This window comes from Phaethon aethereus (assembly GCF_964289735.1).
Source record: "Phaethon aethereus genome assembly, chromosome: 5".
Classification (NCBI taxonomy): domain Eukaryota; kingdom Metazoa; phylum Chordata; class Aves; order Phaethontiformes; family Phaethontidae; genus Phaethon; species Phaethon aethereus.
This window is the reverse complement of record NC_138579.1, coordinates 35,163,220-35,185,012: the sequence shown is the minus strand read 5'-3', so window position 1 is coordinate 35,185,012 and position 21,793 is coordinate 35,163,220. Positions and strand designations below refer to the sequence as shown.

Sequence of the window (21,793 nt, the reverse complement as noted above, 5' to 3'; positions counted from 1 at the left end):
TTTACAAGGAGGAATATCTATAGAAAAACATGTAATTGAACATGAACTGGTGACACTGGGGGGGGAAAAAAAGATATTTGAATTAAAAATATTCTTAATGCAAAAATATTTGTATTACTGTTAAAATATTTTTTACCTGACTTTTTGAGCAGAAATGCATTCAAAGTAAAAAACCATATAATGCCTGTTTGAAGTGTGGGGTTTAAAAAAAATACACCAACAATCATTTTGCTCTGCTACTCAGAAGCCCTAGTAAGACACATCTAACGCTGTGCTTAATGCAACTTACCCACATACCCCGAGTGCCTCCTTTAATGCAAGAGTAGTGTCCTGGGAAAGCAGATTCTTGTGCTCTGGAAGTATGAATCCGTATTGTACAATCACCCAGAATAAACAAAATGTGGGCAGTTTCAATATATACTTTTCAGTCTCATCTTTAATGAAGAGAAACTGCTCTCACAGAGGCTGAACAGTAATGTGGGACTCCACAGTGACACTGTATTTCTTTTTCCCTAAGCCAAGATCTCCTAGACAGAAGGGATTTGTGCAACTGTATGTAAATGTGACTGCTGTCCATTAACTGGCCAGGGACTACTGAATCTACTCATTTTATATCTCAAATTTCTCTTAGACTGTGCACTAACCTCACCAGTCTCGTGCTTTATTTACTGTGAGTCCTATCTGTAATCAGCTATTGACATTATTTACTTTTTTCCTATGTTAGTATAAATAGTTTTATAACTCTATATACAGTAGTATATAATTTAATATACTAAAGGCTGCTTAAGACACAACTAAACTCCTCCACCTCTTGGACCTTTTTTGAAAAATTTACTGGATGCCCAATATATATAATATTCAATAGCATGTGAGAATAATTTTTATGCAACTCTGATAGTTAGAAAGATAGATAACTCAATTATTAGATCATCTATCAAAATATTCAGATGTATAAGAGGCTACTAAAAAGATTGATGGCCGAGAAAGTCCACTGATTCTCTAGCCATCATATTCACACATTTGGCTAGACAACATTTTTCGCTGCCTTCACAAGCAAGCTTCATTACCCATCACTCCACTGAAAAGAGTTTATTATGAGGCTGCCATCTTGGCAAGACTATTATTTAGATGATGAATGTTGGGGGAAAAAGTGTGTCTAGATTTTTTTTTTTTTAAGATGGGCTTTTTGACAGATAAAACAAACAGCATCTACATTTCTAATTAACTTAAATTTGGCATATACAAATACAGGTCAGTAAAGCTATGATATGCTACTAGATTATCTTCTGTCTGAATCTTGCCCTTAATTTGTAAAATGTAAATTAACTAATTAGAAGAAAAGCAGCATTATTTGTGAAAAAATGCTTGTGACATTTATGATCAACTGTAGTTCTTCATTCTAACTTCTAATAGATGGATAATTATGCTCATACTAATTTATTAGGTTTTTAGTATTTTAAACCAAATGAAAACTTCAGAATTCTGAAGGCAAGGAAGCACAACTCACTGCAACATGCAGCTAAGTTACATACTTGCCAGCTTCACTTCATTTGCAGTATTATGCTGTTTACATGTATATGTCACATGAATATAGGTATGAAGGTACCACTTTTGATATTCAAGTACCTGACTCAAAGAAAAATCTCTATTAGTATTCTTAAAATGCCCTCAAAATCTCTGTATCCTTTCTGTGCGTGATGCATAGTAATAATAATATACTTACGTTACGTTCATTAGTACTAAGAGTTAAATTTCACTTTATACTCTTACTTCCCTCCTCAATTGTCATTTGAAACGGATTAGACTAGCAAATATAGAGTTACACAAAGAAAGGGGGAAGGGGGGGTTGGTCATTCTTGAGTTTCAGCCCAGCAACTTGACCTTGTTAAATAAAAAATATATGATATCATAGTTTACAGGAAGGGATTCTTTTCACTTTGGTTTGGTATTAACTATTACTAGGTAGATAAAGACTCAACACTAAGAAATACATTGAAAATGTCAGATGTAAATGTCAATTAAAAATTACAAGGAATTCTGAAAGGTAAGGTCTGTGGGGGGTTGACATTCTTTGACATAGTGGAGTGTCTGCAACCAGGCCTTTGGCAAGCATAGCAGGCTCTGTGCTGTCAGCTCTTATCGTACATAAACTTAGATGCTTGTCTAATCTGAATGAGAAATACCAGGAAAATTGGAGCTCAAGCCTTGCAGTAATGTGGATGGAAGCGGAAAATGCTCTATCTGCACTACATGAGTCTCCTGTGACGTGATAATATTTAAGACAATAAAGAAAAATATAAGGAAAAAATAATTTAGACAAAGCTATGTAGTGCTTAATTTACTGCATTTTAAGTTGTGAATGTAACAATCTAGCAATAAAAGAGGCTTAGGTAATAGAATTACATTATAATGAAAATCCCAATTTCATGTCCATATTGAATACAGTATCTAAGGAGAAAAACACATGAAAATATATACTTAATTAATATCAATCATTAAAATGTAAAAGCTAATATGAATATAAAAGCTAATATGAATATGGTATGGTCTGTTCTTTCTTTGCTTTGACAAAAATTAGTTTTGATCAAAATAAAACAACTAACATTATAGCAATGTTAGACATGAGCCATGGTTTCAAAGGAAAATGTCTTCATGCTCTGTTATTCAATCATGTTGTTAAAGAAGGGGATAACTACTAAAATCTAAAAACATTACTTTTGAGCTAAAGCAAAAAAAAAAATATATTTTTCATAAACTACATGTTGATTTTTACTGTTCATGTGCCATTAAAGATAACAATAATTCATGGCAATGCTGTTGGAAATAAGCTCAATGTATCCAGAACATTTGTGAAGTGCAGAGGTATGCCTATATGTATGTGTGTGAGTGTACACTTGTATCTCTGAGAAAACAGAATTTTACCATCTTCACAATAGATTACCGAACCAGTAAACTAGTATAAAATGGCACTCTTCACTGCTTTTGATTATCTTTACTCAGTGCTACTAAGGTTAGCAAGCTGCCATGGCAAATTTTTAGAAATGGATTATTTTTGAAGAAACTTACCTATATATAGTCCTAAGGTGCAAAAATAATCATAAACTCTCTCTTCTATCTACATCCATATATTTTAAAGATTAATCTACTAACCCAAGTGGAGCCAGGAAGTAGACAAAAAGGAGCAGAGCAAAACCCAGCATGTGTGAAAATCTACACACATTAGATAGCTAAACAAACCCTAAGTCCCTCAGTGTTGCAGTAAGGTCAAAACCTTTCAGCATTGTACCAGTGTGTCAAAATATGTCAACAAACCATCATACTGCAAGAAGAAGAATGACCTTTCAGTTTGGGCTGCCAATGAAGCTTTGGATACTGGGTATGCATGAACAGTTTTCCTAGCCACTTGACAAATGCAACTCCCAAGGTTTCCTCCAAGTCAAGTTGTTATACCACTGGCTTTCAATTCACCAGTACAACTTTTTAAACCATTTGGAACTGGAAAATATTGATTATGTTATAGAACAGATATCCATAAACCCACAGAATAACTCCCTCTTCTCCTACCACCTACAATCAGACAACAATTATTTCTTAAACAGTCTTCACAGTAACATGTCAAACCATTTTAAACAGCTGAACAGAAAAAATGAGTATTGTTCTGATGTTCTGATTCAGTCTTTACTCACATATGATTCATCCTTACAGTCAACTAACTGCAAATGAATTTGAACAGAACACCCTTCTCAAAGAAATGTAAGAACACATCGGCTGTATTTGTGACTGAAATACACTCATTACATTTTTTTCTGTTTGCATTTATCTGAAATAGGTTTTTTTTCAATCCACAGAACTCTATGGTAATTTTACTATGACTGTTAAGTTATAAACCGAAGTCTCCAGATCAGACATAACATATTAATTAACAACACATTTAATAATGAATGTAGGCTTCCAAAAGTGTGGCTACTATTTTAAAATTACTTATGGGAAACTTGCTTTTATTTATTCTTTCAAAAAAGCAGAATCAAAGGACTAACAACATTTAGACTACAAGGAAATGGGGGAAAGAATTTAGTACAGGGATGACTTACCATTCTTATTCAAATAGAAGATGAAATGTTTCTCTTTCACTATTTGAGATTACCTTTAGTTTAATATCAGTGTCAAATATGACATTTTGCTATGGTCTTCCTCATATATAGTAAAGTTTCTTTAGCTAATAACAGCATCAAGCTTTCTCCTGGGACTCTCTAAAAATTACATTCCAGAATGTACATATGCCTTAGCCAGGCTTGCAGAAGACAGAAAATGTAAATTGCTGTATTTGAGTTTATACTTTCTTACAGCAAGTCACTGACAGTGCACACACTAATTACTATTTGAACCGTGTGTTGCTGATCTCTATATGCCTCTTAGAAAACAGCAGTCATGCTTATCAGCTCTGACTAACAGACTTTTACAGCCAGGATGCCAATTCTTATTTTAAGTTAGAAAAAGTCATAAAATTAGACACTATGGGGGGGAAGAGAAGCATTCATCTGAATCCTAAAATGATTTAGAACATGTTCTCAGACCTTGTTTTAAAGTACAATCTGTGTTACTTCCCATTCATGCTCTCCAAATTACCTTTGGTCACACAGACTATTCAAGAGTTTTTATCCTCATGGTTACAAGAAATACACAAATGTAGGCCAGTGAACAATGAAAAGTGTGGTATCTACTACACGTGCACAAAGCAATTACATTTTGCATATATAGTTGTCGTGTTTACCCAGTGGCAGTGGAAGCTACAGCCTGGGCAGTGGATGCCACCACTTCAGAGGAACAAACATCCTGAGGGAAAGGATTCAGTAAGTACATGAATCATTTTATACTAAGTTTGTTCAGTATATAAAATAGCCTTTTTTCTAAAACGTCACCCTGAAAAATCAGTCTGGGAATATGCAAGACCAAACTTGCCTTTTCCTGTTTATTATTGAAAATTCTCAATATCTAAACACCATCTTAAATTACAACTGTGCAAACCCACTGACAAGGTACACTTTGTACATTTTTAATGTGAAGCTTAATTTGAAGATGAGGTTGCAGTGCAGCACTGCACCTGAAAATTGCTTAACAATACCATTGATGTATGAGCCATAAAAAACCTTGCTAAGCTGTCCCTGCAGAACTCGGAGCAATAAAAAGGTGTTCTTTTGCACTGAGGTGAACAGACATGGTTGACTGCATCTAGGGAGCTGTTCTGTTAAATGAGAAAGTGCCATTTCTTTGCTGTCAGTACAGACCAATTTAAGACACTCACAGATTTAGTTAGCACAGAGTACAGGATTTAATGAAATACACACATAACAGCAAACAAGCCACAGCTATGTTTTCAGTCAGATTGTGTGCAGAATTAAATGTACCTCTGTGACATAGGCACGAAAATAACCTAGAAACTTTTTCAGTCTCACTCCTACTTTTCAGAGGAACAAACAAACAAAAAAGCTGATTGGAAAAGGTCTAAAGCCTCTCACCTTCATTCCTTTCAAACTGCCTAGACATGTAATTCTATCCACATCTAACAGGCGATGTTACAGTTTTTCTCTCCAATTTCAATTTGGCTTTAAGTACAACCAACAGGTCAGGTTTACAAACCCCTAAACTATCAGTGGAGTGTCACGATATCTCCGTTGTGAACTCATGCTTCTTCTCCAAATAATTCCTCCTTCAGGAGGAAAGGAGACACACAGGTGTGGTGAATTGACTGGGAAGTTGGTTCTCACTTCAGAGGTCCTTCAGAGGCTGATTATATCATACAAAATTGATTCACAGTTTGTGCAGCTACCTGTCTTTTTGTATCAACAGTTTCAGAGAGCAATGAAAGTTAACTGTCTAACCTACATGCAATCTAATCTGTCAACAAGTGTTCATTAACCCAACTGTCATTATATTAGAGTAAGCTGCAGTAACTCAGAACTCATTTCAGAAGATCATTGTGATACTGTTAGTTTGGCCAAGCAGTACCAAAATTAAAAGTAATAGGATTTTTCTTTAAAAAACCCCCATAGAAATCTGCCTAATTTCCACAGTGAATCTATTACCAAATTCTGGATTTAGGGAGTAACAAATGTCACTACGGAGATTTCTAGTTTCCTTTATATGAATGTAAAGTCACTATATTTAAGAATCATCAATTTTTGTAGTTGTTTTCAATATGAACATCTGTAACAGAAGATTTGGCAACATCTCGGAACTACTTCCAACACAGTCTTACTGATCCACATATCAATTCAGCCTAGCTTTTGCAACATTAAAGGTACTTGACTAACAGCTTAGTGAGGATGTCTTTCCATTTGCAAAAATATTTATTTTTGCAATATTAATTAGTACATGATAAAATTAAAAGGAAGTTAGCTGTGTCTTGGTTTCCTGATAAAAGCGTAAGAGAAGTTTCTTTTGGAAATGTCAGATTCAGATGGCACACAATATTCTCAAATGTTTTACACATTTTATAGCTCAAACCAAAACATGGATAGTCGTTTTGTTCAGCACAAAAAAAAAGACAGAAACTGCAACTTCAACTTTGCAATAGCATTTTACTGCAAACAGCAAATGGATCAGTACTGTCATCCTACTCATCTACTCAACTTTCACCCCATCTCAACTTAGTATCTTTATGCTCCTGTTATCTATTTATCTTGGACCTCCTTTCCTCTGATACCATCACAGATCCCTTCAAACACATCCTTTCTCCACAGAAAATATTCCAGCCAGTATATCTAATGGCCTTCTCCCAGCCTGAGCTGCTCCATCTTCTCTTATTTACACTGATGTGCAAGTTCAGCACCATCTGCATCAGCATCCTTCCTGTCATTCTAACCATTTGCCTAGACATTGTATATACTCAAATTTCTTTCTAGGTCTTGTACTCTGGTTTTATGTTTCACAAATTATTTTCTACAACTTTCCTGTAGTATACTATCTTCATCCAACAAGTGACAGTCTTCCTGAGATTCCCATTACCTCAATTCAAGTTTTCCAAGTCACTGCTTTCTGGGATTGTCAAATAAGAGCAGATCCTTCTCATGTCAATCAAGAATGTTGCTGCAGAGCATTACTCCGAACTCTGATGATGTTATTCTCAAGATTTGGTTTCCCTTTCTCTGCTGCCTCCTGTAAAGCCTCCTTTTAAGGTATTTCCCAAGCTAAGGCTATCTATTTTCACCTTGACATTTCTCATATTCAGCTGAAATACTAATGGTCACCAGAGTAGCCTCTGATGTTGGTACATACTGTCTATTTGTTGCATGTTCACACATGTTTGTGCCATCTTCTCCACCATCCCTCAGATTTCATTGCTCTCTTGGGAAAACTGAGCAAACTTCTAAATTTATCCTTTTAAAATCCTTCATTAGAATTTTCATTTACCACACTTGCTCACTACCTTACTTAGGGTTCCACCACATACAAAAATGGAATGGAAGATGAAGCACCTTGTTTAGGATTTCTTTGGGAAGAAAAATCCTCCAGTGAGGAGGCTTCTAGTACCATGGAAAGATATATCAATATATACAATAATGACCTTTATAAGAATAAAGCAGAACTATTTTAACCAGCTTTAAAAGAAAAAAATCTTTATACCAACACCATCAACAAGTTCAAAGATTCTGTCCGGCATACAATGACAATGAGCAATACAATTCTTTACACACAAAGCACGCTTGGTTAGACTGTGAAGATCTTATCACAAATTTGGCACCTTGCAGGTATTACAAAAGATTACAGCAAAAACTTCCTTCAAAGTCAGGTATTAAAAAAATTTATATATAACTTCTGCACCAAAGTAACTTATTCTGTCATCTAGCATCACTGTAAAATCACCATATGCATCTGCTGTATGTTAACAATGACAATGTGAATTTTTCACAAATATGTCAGCATTCCAGTTTGATATACTAATTAATGACATTCAAAATGCCAGATTAGTAACATGTATTTTGTTCACATGGCTTCGTTCAAAAGTCACTAGTATTTTTTCCAGTAACTTCTTTTAAAAATGCAGTCCTATTTACCTATAAGGAAAAAATAACAGAAACGTACCTGTTCCAGTAGCTCCAAAACTGGTCCTGCAAGTAGGCTTGGTGGCTACTTTCATCACCAAATGAGGCTTTGCTTTCAATCCAGTGAATTATGTGTCCTTCAACAGCTAGGTTGACAGCAGAAAATAAAGTGAACTCTGAAAATCAAACTCAACAGCTTATAAAAATGTATTTGGGAACATTCTATTGATCCCTCAATCTACCACATAATTCACGATTGCAACAGAATTACATATTTGTAAAAATATCTTTCAAATATGCACATAGGAACATTTTTTCAAAAAAGTACCAGAAAGCACTTAATGGATAATTCTACCAATTTCAGTTTAATCACACCCTGTTCTAGATATTTGAATTTATTCTAACACAAACAGAAAGTAAAGAAAAAGAGACTAGACTAAGGTGCAATTGCATCTTTCTTTGCTGGAAAGGAGTCATCGGGTAAGGAATTGCAAACTGCTGGTGAATAACAAGAACAATTAGCTAAGCTGCTAAAGACAGAAACTTCTCAGCAATCCAGAGTGGAAAGTGTGCGAATGGCAAGAAAGTTTATCATACATATCTATCTGCTTCCTTTCTTTTGCAAAATCAGTAATGCTTCACCATAAAGAAGTTAGGAATAAGAGAGCTTATACGAAAAAATGTGATTTTGAATTTCTGTTTCTTTCAGTGATGTGGGATTTGCTTTGGTTCATGTCTTTCCTCATTTCTTGCAGGAGTAAATTTCTAATATTAATAAAATTATCATTTTTGTAAAAGGGAAGTCCTCTCTGAAGTTGACAACCTAATTTTGCAGGAGAAATCACGAGAATCACTGTACAAGATAATTTTTTCTCCAAAGCATAATTTAGCGTATCATCGTTGAGGTCCTTAAAAATGTCTCCTTTATTTTGAGTTTCCTATGATATCCACAGCCATGATGTCTTAGCCTGAGTTTGACCTGGGATGAGGTACTCAAAGGGCATGTAGACCCAGAAGCCGAAAGATTAGAAGAGGCTACAGCAGCGTGATTGACCACAGACCGTAAAATTACTGAGGTAATCTCGGTAAATAACTCATGAAGTCATCATGCTAAGTTCCATATGCCACCACTACCCTGCTGTCAGTAAGTTAACTTGTGTAGGCCTATACTACTACATCGTCCCCCCTGCCCCGCTAAAATCTTTAGACCCCAGGAGATAAAATAGCTGAGGCATAAACCGTGTAGTCAGTTGAGAAGCAATTTCTAAGAAACATGTGCCTTTCCTAGCAATGTATTGAGTCATGAAGATGAGAATGCAAGGACTGACATACATTAGTTCAGATTGGACAACAGGTAGAAAATTATTTCCTGCCAGTTTAACATTACTGAAATAATTTGAAGAAAGTAATGCACTACGACTATTCAGATTTTGAGAGACAAATCCATGCAAACAAATTAATGGATATTTTTAACCTTCTTTCTAATAGGGTAAGATTACAAACCCAAGAATCCTTCTGTGTGTTTCCCAGTTTCCCTTCTCAAGCATTAAAAAAATGCTTTCTAGTTTCCATTTAATCAAGCTCCCAGACAGCTGGGATATAATCTTATCTGTTTCTAATGTAAAAGTGTGTATCTTAATACCATGTATGTATTGTGTATATTGTAGTCCACACTGTTGGGGAATCTTATCAAGGTACATAAGTATCCGAAGGGCAGGTGTTAAGGAGAGGGAGCCAGGCTCTTTTCAGTGGTGCCCAGTGACAGGACCAGAGGCAATGGGCACAAACCGAAACACGGGAGGGTCTGTCTGAACATCAGGAAACACTTTTTCACTGTGAGGGTGCCTGAGCACTGGCACAGGTTATTCAGGGAGGTTGTGGGGTCTCCATCCTTAGAGATCATCAAAAGCCATTTGGACATACTCCTGGGCAACCAGCTCCAGGTATGGAAGTGAGGAAGTAGAAATTAATTGAAAAATCTCCAAGTGTGGCTTGACAAGAGTGAATTGCAGATCATTGGAATGCCAAATCTCACTGTTTCAAATACGAAGTGGTTCAGTCACAAAGGTTATTTTTTATTTTGTACATATAACCTCTTATTAATACCACTATCAATTTTCTTTTCCGGAAACATGATTAGGAATACAAACATCACTGAGTTAAGCAAAGTTTTCAAAAACTTCTCAGAAGACTCTCATACATACAGTTGTTTATCTATTGTATAACAGATTATTGTGCTAAAAGCTGGTATCTCAAGCACTTGAGTAGTGAGACATTTTATAGTACACACTCAATTACTTATACCAGTGTACAAATCAGTTATCTCAGTAAGAATTTCTACTGTTGTCAATATGAAGAACAAAAACTAGTCTTCACTGTGTGACTTTCACACAGTGCTTTCAGCCTTTTTGTTTTTTCCGACAGACACAACAGAAGGCATCTGCACAGACAGGTGCTGTGTTCTATGGAGGCAAAGCAGAAGTCTTTTGGCATTAAAGCCAATTTACAAAAGGTGATTAATAATCCTTTACACTTGGACAACATGGATGTTTTTTTATTCCAGGGCCCAGCCCTTCTTACATGGTCTCAAGACCAGAAAACATAGATGAACTTTGACATGACCTTTATACCTACTTTTATTCTTTCATGCTTCTTGCTATGCAGGCTTTTAAGAAACAATAGAGAACTGCAGAGTTGTATTTAGATGCAAAGTGATGGCAAAAGAATAACTGCACAATGACAAAGCTTTACGCAATGACCTATAGATGTAATGGTAATAGTCTTAAGGCTGCTTTGAACTGATTTGGGCTAGCAATTTAAGGCAATTATAGGTACTTCAGAGTTCAGTTTATAAAGACAGTGGGAAGAACAGATTAGAGTAGGGATTTGGGGGTTATTATTGCTTGTTTTTCTTTTTTAACTTTTGTAATAATGAGACTAACATATGCAGAGACCAAAGATGAAACACTGGGTAATACTACTTGTGATCAAACCTCTTTGACACAAACAAGTTCTTAAAATTACTGTGTAACTACTGAAAAAAGAGACTAATTTGTAGTATCCTATAACATACTTCACTTAAGTAGCCATAATATTTTAGCATGAACACTTCAACACAAAACAAAATAATAAAAATTCTTTTAAAAGACTCACCTACTGGCACTTCTAAAATAAAGTCTGGTGTTTTGTCATAACCCTTTGCACGAAGCTGATCTTCAGCTATACATAGAGAATAAGAATTATTGTTTATACAACTATTGTATTAAGTAGACAGCAGTATAATTAATTTTATTTTAAATAAGAGTGCAAGAATTACTAATGCAGTCATACATATCTTTCTTATGCATGCAATGCTGTGTCAGATTAAATGAACCTTCGTGGAAAACCTGATGCATGGATATAAAAATGCTTCTTTGTCATCCCTGCATTTTTATGTCTTCATTATAAACATCATTAATTCAAGCTGTCATACAGTACTTTATAACCCTCAAATATTCAAAATAAAGAGGTATATTCGCTGATTGAAAGAAGAGTCTCCCCACATTAGGAAGCTGTTAAGATTAATCCTACCAACACCACAAATGTAGATGTACTGAAGCTGCCTTCTTGGTTTTATTTCAATGTTAGCATAAAGTTGTTAAAAAATGAACAAGAAAATAATTTTCTTCCAGAAATTTATTGAAGGAGAGAGAAGCCACAATTTCAGTTTCTCTTCATTCTACTTTCTATAGAATTTATCCAATTTCAGAACATAGAAAGTGATTTAGAAATTCTGTTAACATTAACTACTCAACTATACAACTAGTATCTGCACACAAATGTTACAGCTGAGTATTTCAAGACACAATAATAAGGAGCAAGCAAGATAAAACCACAAAGGACAAAAGATGCTTCCTTAAAAAAAAAAAAAACAAAAACCAAAGCAAGCCCTAATATTTTCTAAACTATTGTCCTTGATTTCCGATACCATTACATTGGTATTTCTGAAACACCATTTCTCCATTAGAATTTGGAGTGACCTGGTCATTCAATTCCAGGCATGGCTTTCTGTCTTCACCCAAGCTCAACTAATGGCACTACCTAGTAACAAGTAAGGCTGTGTAGCCCCTTAACACCTACTGGGCTGTTGACATTGTCATGCATCCCATTCGCCTTTCTACATCACCTTTGATTAAAATTAATGGTCCATTCTCACTGTTGGGTAGCTTATTTCCAATCCATTTATCAGGTTAGGACAGTAGTTTCATGGCCAGTGTTCAGAACTCAGTTTTAGAATACTTTGTGCATATCCTGAAAGGTCAGCAGTTTGAGTCCAAGTAACATTTTAATGACAAGAAAAACATACACTCTTAGAAATAAAAATATTTTAGAAGTGCCTAAAACAAAGTTCCCTCTTCTTTATCATTGAAGAATATAACTCTGAAGTATTTTTTTTTTTAATATAGTCAACTAATACTGAAAGTGGGATAGGAGTAATTTCGGAAAGTTGTACATTCACTCAAATGTAAGCTGCAATAGCTGTAGTATTTGTTTTGAAATTTGAGAGTACTTCTTCACTGTAAGCACACTATATTGTAAATACAAGTCTTTCCAATGCCACACTTCATTGTATCACCCAATCAGGTATTGAACTTTTATAGGATTTGTAAACAGATTTGGTGGCTGGCTATTTTTGCAACGATTGTCAGGTACATGGATAAAAGATGTTTGAATTAACAAGGTTCTAATTTAACAGAACCTATGAATAGAGAGTTTCATGCCATAACATAAAAATGAATTAATGTTCTAAATAGTCTCTTCATCTTGAAAAAAATAAAGAATAATCCAGTTTTATCCAACTCTACTTAACTGTAACCCGCTCTTAATTCTTTAAAACAGACGAGAAAACATAACAGGATGAAATTTTCATTATTTGAGAACATACACATGGCAACAGAAAGTTCAGTCTTTTCTATCACATCTAACAAATGTTAGTATCACGAATTCAGGGAAATGTACCTTAAAAAAACCCACTAAAAATCAGGACAGATGTAAAAAACATTTCCTGATGGGTCCACTTGGCAGGTCTCATTCAGAAAGAGAACAAGAGAGATGGAGTTTGCCTCAGCATTACTTTTAATGTTCTCTAGCAGACTCTTTTTTCAAGGATGGCCAATTACTTTTAAAATCATTTGACACTAACGCATGGCTTGAAAAAGAACATGTTTTGTGTTTTAATCTGTTTCTGAATGTTTTCACCTGGTTTCTCCTAACATTTTCTATTACGAGAAACATTGGAAAATATGTTAAAAAGCATGTTTATTATTGATGTGAGTTGTCTACCATGTGCAGGAGCATAATTATATATTACTCTTCAAGTATTTTGAAGCTTTATAACTTCCGAGAGAAAAAAAAAGAAAAAGAATTACAGAAACTCCCCACAATCACCATAAACTTATTTTTTTAAACCTAAACCCCACCGAAATTCAAAGAAGTTCTAGCTTTTCAACCCAGGTATCTTTTACATAGGTCCAGAAGCTAGAGAGATGCATTCTGCACCTTAAAAGATCTTTTAGCTCTTGCATGGATGAAGAGAACAATTTAACAACTGCTTGAAAGCCAGCCCACAGCAACTTCGACAGCTACTTTTATGCATCCTTAGATTTGAAATTACATTGAAACAGCCCTAATAAGTAGTTACTCTACTGAATCCCCATTAATTTAGATTTCCAACAAAACTGGAGCTTCATCTTTACCACAACTTCACACTCATAACCATTTAACACATCATTGTTCTTATACTAGCATCTGGATATAACAAAGAAACCAAACATTCTTCTGTTGGTGCATGAATGAGAAGCAACAGCCAATTTAAGATTACAGCAGAAAACACCGATCAGATTTCATGATTTATATACAGGGTACTACTGAGGGACCTCATGGTGGGAACCAAAGGAGGATAAGATTCCAGACAAAGGTCAGAAACATACCTTCCCATTATAGCTAAAAGCTTTCCTAATATATTCATGGCAAAGACATGAAAAAAAAGGAAGATCCTTTATAGAACCTCGAAGTTCCTGGCATTTCAGTATGGAAAGTGAAGCTGTTAGCCTGTTTTGAGAGAATGCTTCCATTGATCCCTTTCATCTCAGGCAAAGTGATAAAGCCTTGAGAGCTGTATTTTTGCTGAAGAGAGGATGTGGTATATGATGTGCTTCTCATGAACAGTGGACTACTAAAATGCAAACCCCATTAGTTTGTATAGGTTTCCAGTCAATTTCTATGCGGATCTGAAGGTGTTACTTCTCATCTGTAGGCTTTGAGAATTAATTGATCTAGAAACAAATAAATTACATCCTGGACCTGAAAAATGATTTCATTCTGCAAGACTATACTGGGGCAATTTATATTCACTGTGTCCTTTGACTGTGCTTTCTTCTCCTCTAACAGACTGTCTGGTCCCCAGGTGAACACAGCTGACAAAAAAACCTTACTGTTCTTTAAGAATAGTACACTAACATGGAAATTGCAAAAATTCTGTTTCTTTAACACATGTTAAAAAGTAATGGAATTGCAAGTACAGCAATCTAAGTCATAAGCCATCTTCAACACTGGAACACAGTCTTACTCGTAGCCCAAGAAAGCCTTAATTTATAGGAAATACTGTAATCTCTTCTGTTTTCCTGAGGTTTTCTTCAAGTAGTTGTGGAATGAATTTTCCAGAAAGGAAGGATTTTTATTGCAAGGGTTTCAGTAGGTTTCATCTTGCAGATACTTAAGAAAAGCTTTATTTTTTTAGAAGCATCACACTTAGAACCTGAGAGACACATGCAATGCACAGAAATAATAATTATGACCCCTTAACATATCTTAAATCATGACTAAACAATACTTCAGTATACATAAAATGTAAACAATAAATTAAGCTATCTCATTTATATCTTTATATTCTAATGAGTTAACCCATTCTAGATATTTTGATTTGACAGCACAAACTTCTTAGAGCTTATTTCTGAAGACAAAATTGATGCTCACCCAAGGTCATGAAACATTAAAATTTAAATCTGATTTGTGTACTACACAAGCTTGCACAAGCCAAATAAAATGATAATCTTTGGGTTGAGGATCCATTAGTGAGTCATCCAGTCCATTCCCTTGTATCATGACAGGATTGATTTCATTACCAGCTTTGATGGATGAGTGTCAAGTCTAGCCTTGAATTTTTCATTGAAGGTGATCCTATAACCTTCCCTGGCAGCTTGTTTTATACTTATTGTTCCTAGAACTGTTTATTATTTTAATTTAACATAATCTCTGCAATTACCGCTTAAGCCTATTACCTGTATCTCTGCTCTTGTAGCCAAGTACAAAAAACTACCTCCTCACATTTTCACAGTGTCATTTGCAAGTTTGTATGCAATAGTTAATTCCTGTGTTTTTTTTATTTTTCTCTAAAATAAAAGACCACACTAACTCTGTTCCTTCATCATATGGACAAATCTTTTAAAAATGTTAATACTCTAATTTCTTAAATTTGTTGAAGGGTTCCAAAATCTTCATCTGAATCTAGCTTTCGGAGAGATCACAGTTTCTGGTAAAACCAGCAAAATTGCCTGATCACACAAATCTAGTACAACACTCAACCATTAGCAAAAGACAGCATTTCACTTTGTTATTGTCTCATCATATGAGGAATCTAAGATTTAAGAAGTAATTGTTAAGTTTATTATCACAATAAGAGAAATTATGCTTTAAACACTAATCATTATTTTAATAGCACTCATATACAAGAAAGGTAGTGGAGGCTAAAAGAAAAAAATGACAATAACTTCCTCACTAATTAATCCTTAAAATAACTTTAAATATAGGGATTGTGAAAAGAGTGCTTGCATTGGTTGGGAGCCAGGGGGCAAAAATTCAGCAGAAACTGCACAGAAAGCTAAATGAGTGAATCCTCTAGCAGTTCTCTAATACATAAAGCATTTTGAAGCTAATATTTCTTATGCTTCCTCCTAAGTCTCATAAGGCCTAGATTATGGCTAATATCTCATGACACCAAAAGTAATACTGCAGCAGATATTAAAGCATTTTTTTCAGCTACTTATTCTATAAAATATTAATTGCAAGCCTGTGCATGTGCTGTATATATAGGGTATTAGGTAACTGAGTTCCTGCTCCGTTCTAAATCAATAAAAGATAACATGTACAGCATCAATCATTTTTTACTCTTCCTCTCCTTTACTACCTAATACAAAGAGTGTTGAGGCTTATTTTTTTCTTAAATAAACAGTCACTGAAATCTTTGAAATTAAGGATTCACTGGCTAGCCTCTACTACAGATTCTTACCTATGAAAGAGAGATTTTTTTCCAAAAGCATTTCTCGCAGCAAGACTTCATGCTCATGCCCAATAGCGCTGATGGCTTTAGGTTAAGAAATGGAAGATTACTTTGGAACAGAACCAACTTCAGAAAAACATCATAGGTAAAGTAATTAATAACAAAATTTATTTGCCTTCATCTTCATTTTTTTAAATTCCTTACAGGGATTTTCAGAAGCATTTAGCACTGTGTGAAAATCAGACTATTGTATTATCATACATTTTACAAATTAAGATCCATTGGATCGTATTTATTCAGTATAAATAAGGATAATATTTCCATTTTTGCTTTATTTCCATCCCAAATTTAAAAGAAAGTGTGAGCTTAAAACATGTCATTAAATACCTTTTAAGTTGCTCTGTACTGACTAGTGTATCAATTCTCCAATTCATCACAGAAGGAAATAAACTGTTTTTCCTTTATATTCTGAAATTGATAGGCACTACACCCATCTGAAATGCCTTACTGTAACAAAACCACTTCAATTCATTTTTCAGAAGCATGAACTAATGTCAGGGAAGGATGAAATAATATTTTAGAGTGAAGTCCTTTTCACTGACGGCCTGTTGATTCAATGTGCAATATGTAAAAAAGTCACCACATCAAATATTTTTGATGTATGTTTCTGGAGACCAAATTTCTGTTCTGGAAGCTTTTAAGAAGAATCTTATGGAACATCATCATAAAGGATCTTAGATTAAAAACAGTGAAGTTCCTAATTCTAATTAGAATAACTTCTGAAAACTTAAACTACAGATCACCTTACCATTAGAGTTAATTACTTAATTTATATCAACACTTTATGCTGAACAGCAAAAAAACTAATTGTGTAGAATCTTTGCATATATAAACACACACACAAACAGTTTTTATAAATGGAAACTATATATTATGTTAAAACTCTACTAGTAGTTACAGAACAAAAGGGACAAATGAAGAACAGCAGAAATGTAAGAAAAACACTGCAAACAGAATTTATAATGCACCACAAGCAGAAACACTTAAGACTTAGTCTATAATAATACCTGTTATTGATGTATGGCAATGACCATGGGGCAAAACTTGTAAATAACCTCACAAGCCATTTTGTACTCATGCAATCTAGCAGCCTAGTTTCCCGTAAGCATCAGAACTATTACTGAAAAATAGCCTCTTGGCATTTACAAAGAGGTTGACTTCATACTTTAGTCCATGCATATACAATTAGGTAGTTATATTTAAAATCAATATGCAATCCTTCAGAAGACATTATGCTTTTAAAACCTTAACTTTAAATTGATTTTTAACTATTTTATGCACCTCAAAATTAACATCTAATTCAGCAACATACTTGCAGATAATGCACTCGCACAGCTTAGTATTAAACTTTTCTGTACCAAAATGGAATTGAAAAAATCCTCGTCATTCTCATTGATGCCACTGCATATTCAATAACTTCACTTGAACCAGAATCTTAAGAGAAGAGAAAAGACATTTTTAGACTGCAGGCAGCTTATTCCTAAAAACTGTTCATAATTCTACGTATGTGTTGTTACTACTTTTAAACATGGTACTTTCAAAAGACTATAGTCACATTGTTCATCAACAAAATATTAATCTTAAAATTCTGGACATGAAAATTAGTGATCAACAACCTTTTAAAAAATGTAATTTAACTTTCAGAGCGCTGTGTTTAATGTTGAAGATAGTCTCAACGAATACTTAAAAATCATGATTAAAACCACAAAATACAAATACAATTAGAACTCTATCCTGCCATTAAAGTTAATGGGAGCAGGGCTGAGTCTGCAGTGGACACCAAGCAAGTATTTCTAGTGGAAAGAACATATTTTTAAAGGGCTGACCACCACACGTATCACAACTATAAGCAGTGTTGTTTTGCATGAATAACTAAACATCACTGTAGCTGTCCTATCCTGCAAGTGTACAGTGAAATCAAGATCCTCCCCCAGACTGCATGCAGAGATTTATGCAAGGATTCTCTAGGACTTGGGAGGGAATTGTCTTGCTAGCCTGCTCAGTGATAGCAGGCCATGATTTTGAAATTGTTGCTTTGATAGCACATTTAAATAGAAGAGCTACTTATTAAGGATTTATTAAAACAGATTTGGGGTCACAGTGATCATTCCTAACAAATTATAATCTTAGTCTGGAATACTCAGTACTGCGTGGAGTTCCCCCAGTATTCTCACTGGATACTGAGGATCTCTAATTAACCATTTCAACACTACAAAAAAAAAAAAAAAAAAAACCCATGCAAAAAACCCCCTTAAAATTCAAGCTACATAAGCTAGCCTCATTTCCTTTAAGAAGAAGAGAAAAGTAAAACAACTGCACTGGAATGTCAGTTATGAGTGTAAAAATACTAATCGGTCAATCACACCTGAACTGCACTTGAAAACATTCCAATTAAAACTCATATTCATAACAAAGCAATGCCACAATGATGAACACTACCTATGCAGCTTATTAATTTTATCACAGAATAGTTGAAATTGGAAGGTATCTCCAGAGATCATCTAGTCCAACTCCACAGCTCAAAGCATGGTCAACTAGTCTTAATAGAAAACCAGACATGCATTTCAACTAATCAAAACCAAAGAGGTTCAATCAGGCATATGAATGTGTAGCCACCAAACTGACAACTTCTCGTGGTCCATCTGATTTTTGTTAAACAATATAAGAGAAAGCTCTGCAGTGACCCTCTAGCTGATTGAATGTAAAACAGAGGAGTATGAAACGTGTTTTGTGAAGCAGAACTTTATGTCAGCTTAAAGCTAGACACATCTCTTCCACACAGTCTAAGCTCGTCAATTGTGCACCTAAAATTTTATGGGAAAGGATACTGTTTGATGCAGTCCACCAGTGGTCCATAACAACAGTCATTCACAGTACACTGCAGACAAATAAGAGAGGTAGTATAGTGATGGGCAACTACAAAACCATTACAGTAAAACAGTATCTTAAAAACAGTAATTACTTTTCTTCAAAAAGGCTATCGGATGCTGTTCAGATTTAATCACAGAAAACAAAACCTGCATGCTTTTATTCACTATAAAAGCAAGCTATTAAAAAGTGAAATGCTCCCCTCCAAATATTGCATTGCCATTTATGGTGCACCCTGACCTCACTGATAGTTTACGATGACAGTAATTAAATGAGGTTTAAACTCTTTTACTCTGCTAGGCAGATAACAGCATTGCCACAGGAAAAAAAAAAAAGAAAAAAAACCCCAAACCCAAAAGACAACTGTGATTAATACCTGATAGACTTGATTTGCCAGAACTCCATCTGGAATCTGAGAAGTGTCCCGTAGCATACTATTTATAAGAGTTTTGGAGGCTAGAGAAATGAAGAATAAAAACATATGAAAAACCTTGACAGGGGGACACAGTTTTATAAGGAAAACATTGATGATGTTGATAATTTTGAAAACTATCCAACCAGCAACTACAAACATATAAATTTATAGTTACTTACCCAGTCTAATATGATTAACTCTAGAAGTCTTGAAACACCAAAGCATTTTATTAGCACAGGGGGAAAGCAGTCCCTTGTTTACTGGACAGTAAACCTGAATAAGTTTGTGCTTCAGAAGCATCATGCAGCTCCTAAGAAAACTGCTTAGTGTAAAGAAAATGTAACTCAAAATAATCTCTTTATCCTATGAGAAATTAAGGAAGAAGATACATAAAAATGCAAAGTACCTTTAAAAACAATGTTTAGTCTCAACAATCTTAAGCACTTTATAGACTTGGTGATGCCAGTTTAGTAGTTTTCATATGTATTTATTTACTTATTTAGTACTGACACATTTGACTGTATTTAAAAGTTGGGAAAAGGCTTTCTGTGCTATTTTCAAATATATAAATCTAAGACACAAAAGAAATCAGAAGTGAATTTAGGACTATTTATCTTTTTATTCACTGATATTGATACTACAATGAAAAAAGTAACATAAATCAGGAGATGCCTTTAGTTTATTTTCAAATACAGTCCTTGCAAGCACTGACATACTGTTTTGTCTCCAGATGCTTAATCTGGGTAGTTGCATGTACCAGTTAATTACTAATAGCAGTGGAAAGACTTTATTCTAGAAAAATGCCTTCTAAAAACATCGAACGTTTCTTTTCACAATTCCTCAGAGAAAAAACAACATTGCTGTCCAAGCACAAGCTGCCTCCTTCCTGGGAACAACTGCTGATAGAGTTCAGCTCATGGTATATTTATACCATTGAATCCTTAAGTGAAGATAGACCAGGCTTGAGACCAGCAAGGTTCCCTATTTTGCTGAAGATTTCCTCTGTGACTTCAGGCAAATTCCTTTAACCTGTGTGTACTTCAGTTGAGTAAACAAAGTGAAAACCTACTCATTTCCTGTTCTTCATCTGTTTTGCCCCAACTCAGGGCCAAAGCTTTGTCACTCTCTTCAGTGATCGAATCAAAAGCATCAGACGACACTGTGAAAAGGATTCCTGGTACCTGTGACATGAAGGGATCTGCCATATAAGCAGCAACGCTACTACTATTAATGAAAGTGTGTAAATGGTCTGCTGAAACGAAAAGAAACTGCCATTTTTATCTTCTCCCCAAATGTTGTCTTCTAAAAGCATCACATTCAGTTGAAAGTAGTATTTTCAAGAAAATATTTTGTTTAGAAAACTATACCCTAATGCAAAGGAGTATAAAACCCAAAGTGAGTTTAAAAGCTTTGCAAGAGACACAAAGAATGGCATCATCACAGGCAGGAGCAAAAGTTTGTGCAAATGTTTTTAAAGAGAATGTTATGCTAAGCCAAAACACTTCCAGACGCATCATGCCAGGTTACATACCTGTATTTTATTCATCTCATATGAAATAAGCATTACTTTTGTAAGTCAGTAGTAAGAATAAATAGGCGTTTTACTTTTAGCTTTTGTACACTGTTAAAAATGTGTTTTGTACGCAGGAGAAAGACTGAAAATATGAACCAGAAGACAGTCTATTTACTTTATTAACACTAAAAATTAAAATACTAACAATTATATTAGTAGGTAGGAATAATACATAATAGAGAGGTTGATAGAATGGTAGAATAATAAAAAGTGTAACTAAGGAAGACTGAGTAGAATTCAATGTTTTGAAGGGCTACTGATTTAAGTATCATGACTTGATTATGAAAAAATTAAGCTATTTTATGACTGATCAAAAACCAGCAAAACCCCACAGATACACATTAGGGAAATGTTTAACTGGACACTACTTTGAGTAATGATCTACAGGCGCAAAATAAATTTTCTCCATTTCTGAGACTGTCAACTTCAGTTTCCTACTTGAAGTTACCCGACATTCTATTCTTTACCTATATCAGAATAATAATGAATTGACATATGGAATTTTATATCATGCTGAC

General features: G+C 34.6%; 1 protein-coding gene across 3 annotated transcripts in view; it reads right to left on the bottom strand.

Annotated features, from left to right (window-relative positions):
* CDIN1 (CDAN1 interacting nuclease 1) overlaps positions 1 to 21,793 on the bottom strand; it is a 125,710-nt gene that overhangs the window by 52,832 nt on the left and 51,085 nt on the right. For 2 of the 3 annotated variants that reach the window (XM_082000884.1, XM_082000885.1), the window contains 5 exons: positions 19,664 to 19,743; positions 19,248 to 19,297; positions 16,369 to 16,436; positions 11,196 to 11,261; positions 8,083 to 8,188 (listed from right to left, as the gene is read on the bottom strand). In XM_082000884.1, coding sequence (XP_081857010.1) covers positions 8,083 to 8,188; positions 11,196 to 11,261; positions 16,369 to 16,436; positions 19,248 to 19,297; positions 19,664 to 19,743 — 370 coding nt within the window. Of the gene's footprint in view, positions 1 to 8,082; positions 8,219 to 11,195; positions 11,262 to 16,368; positions 16,437 to 19,247; positions 19,298 to 19,663; positions 19,744 to 21,793 lie in introns of all 3 variants that reach the window. The other variant, XM_082000883.1, reaches the window with a different exon arrangement.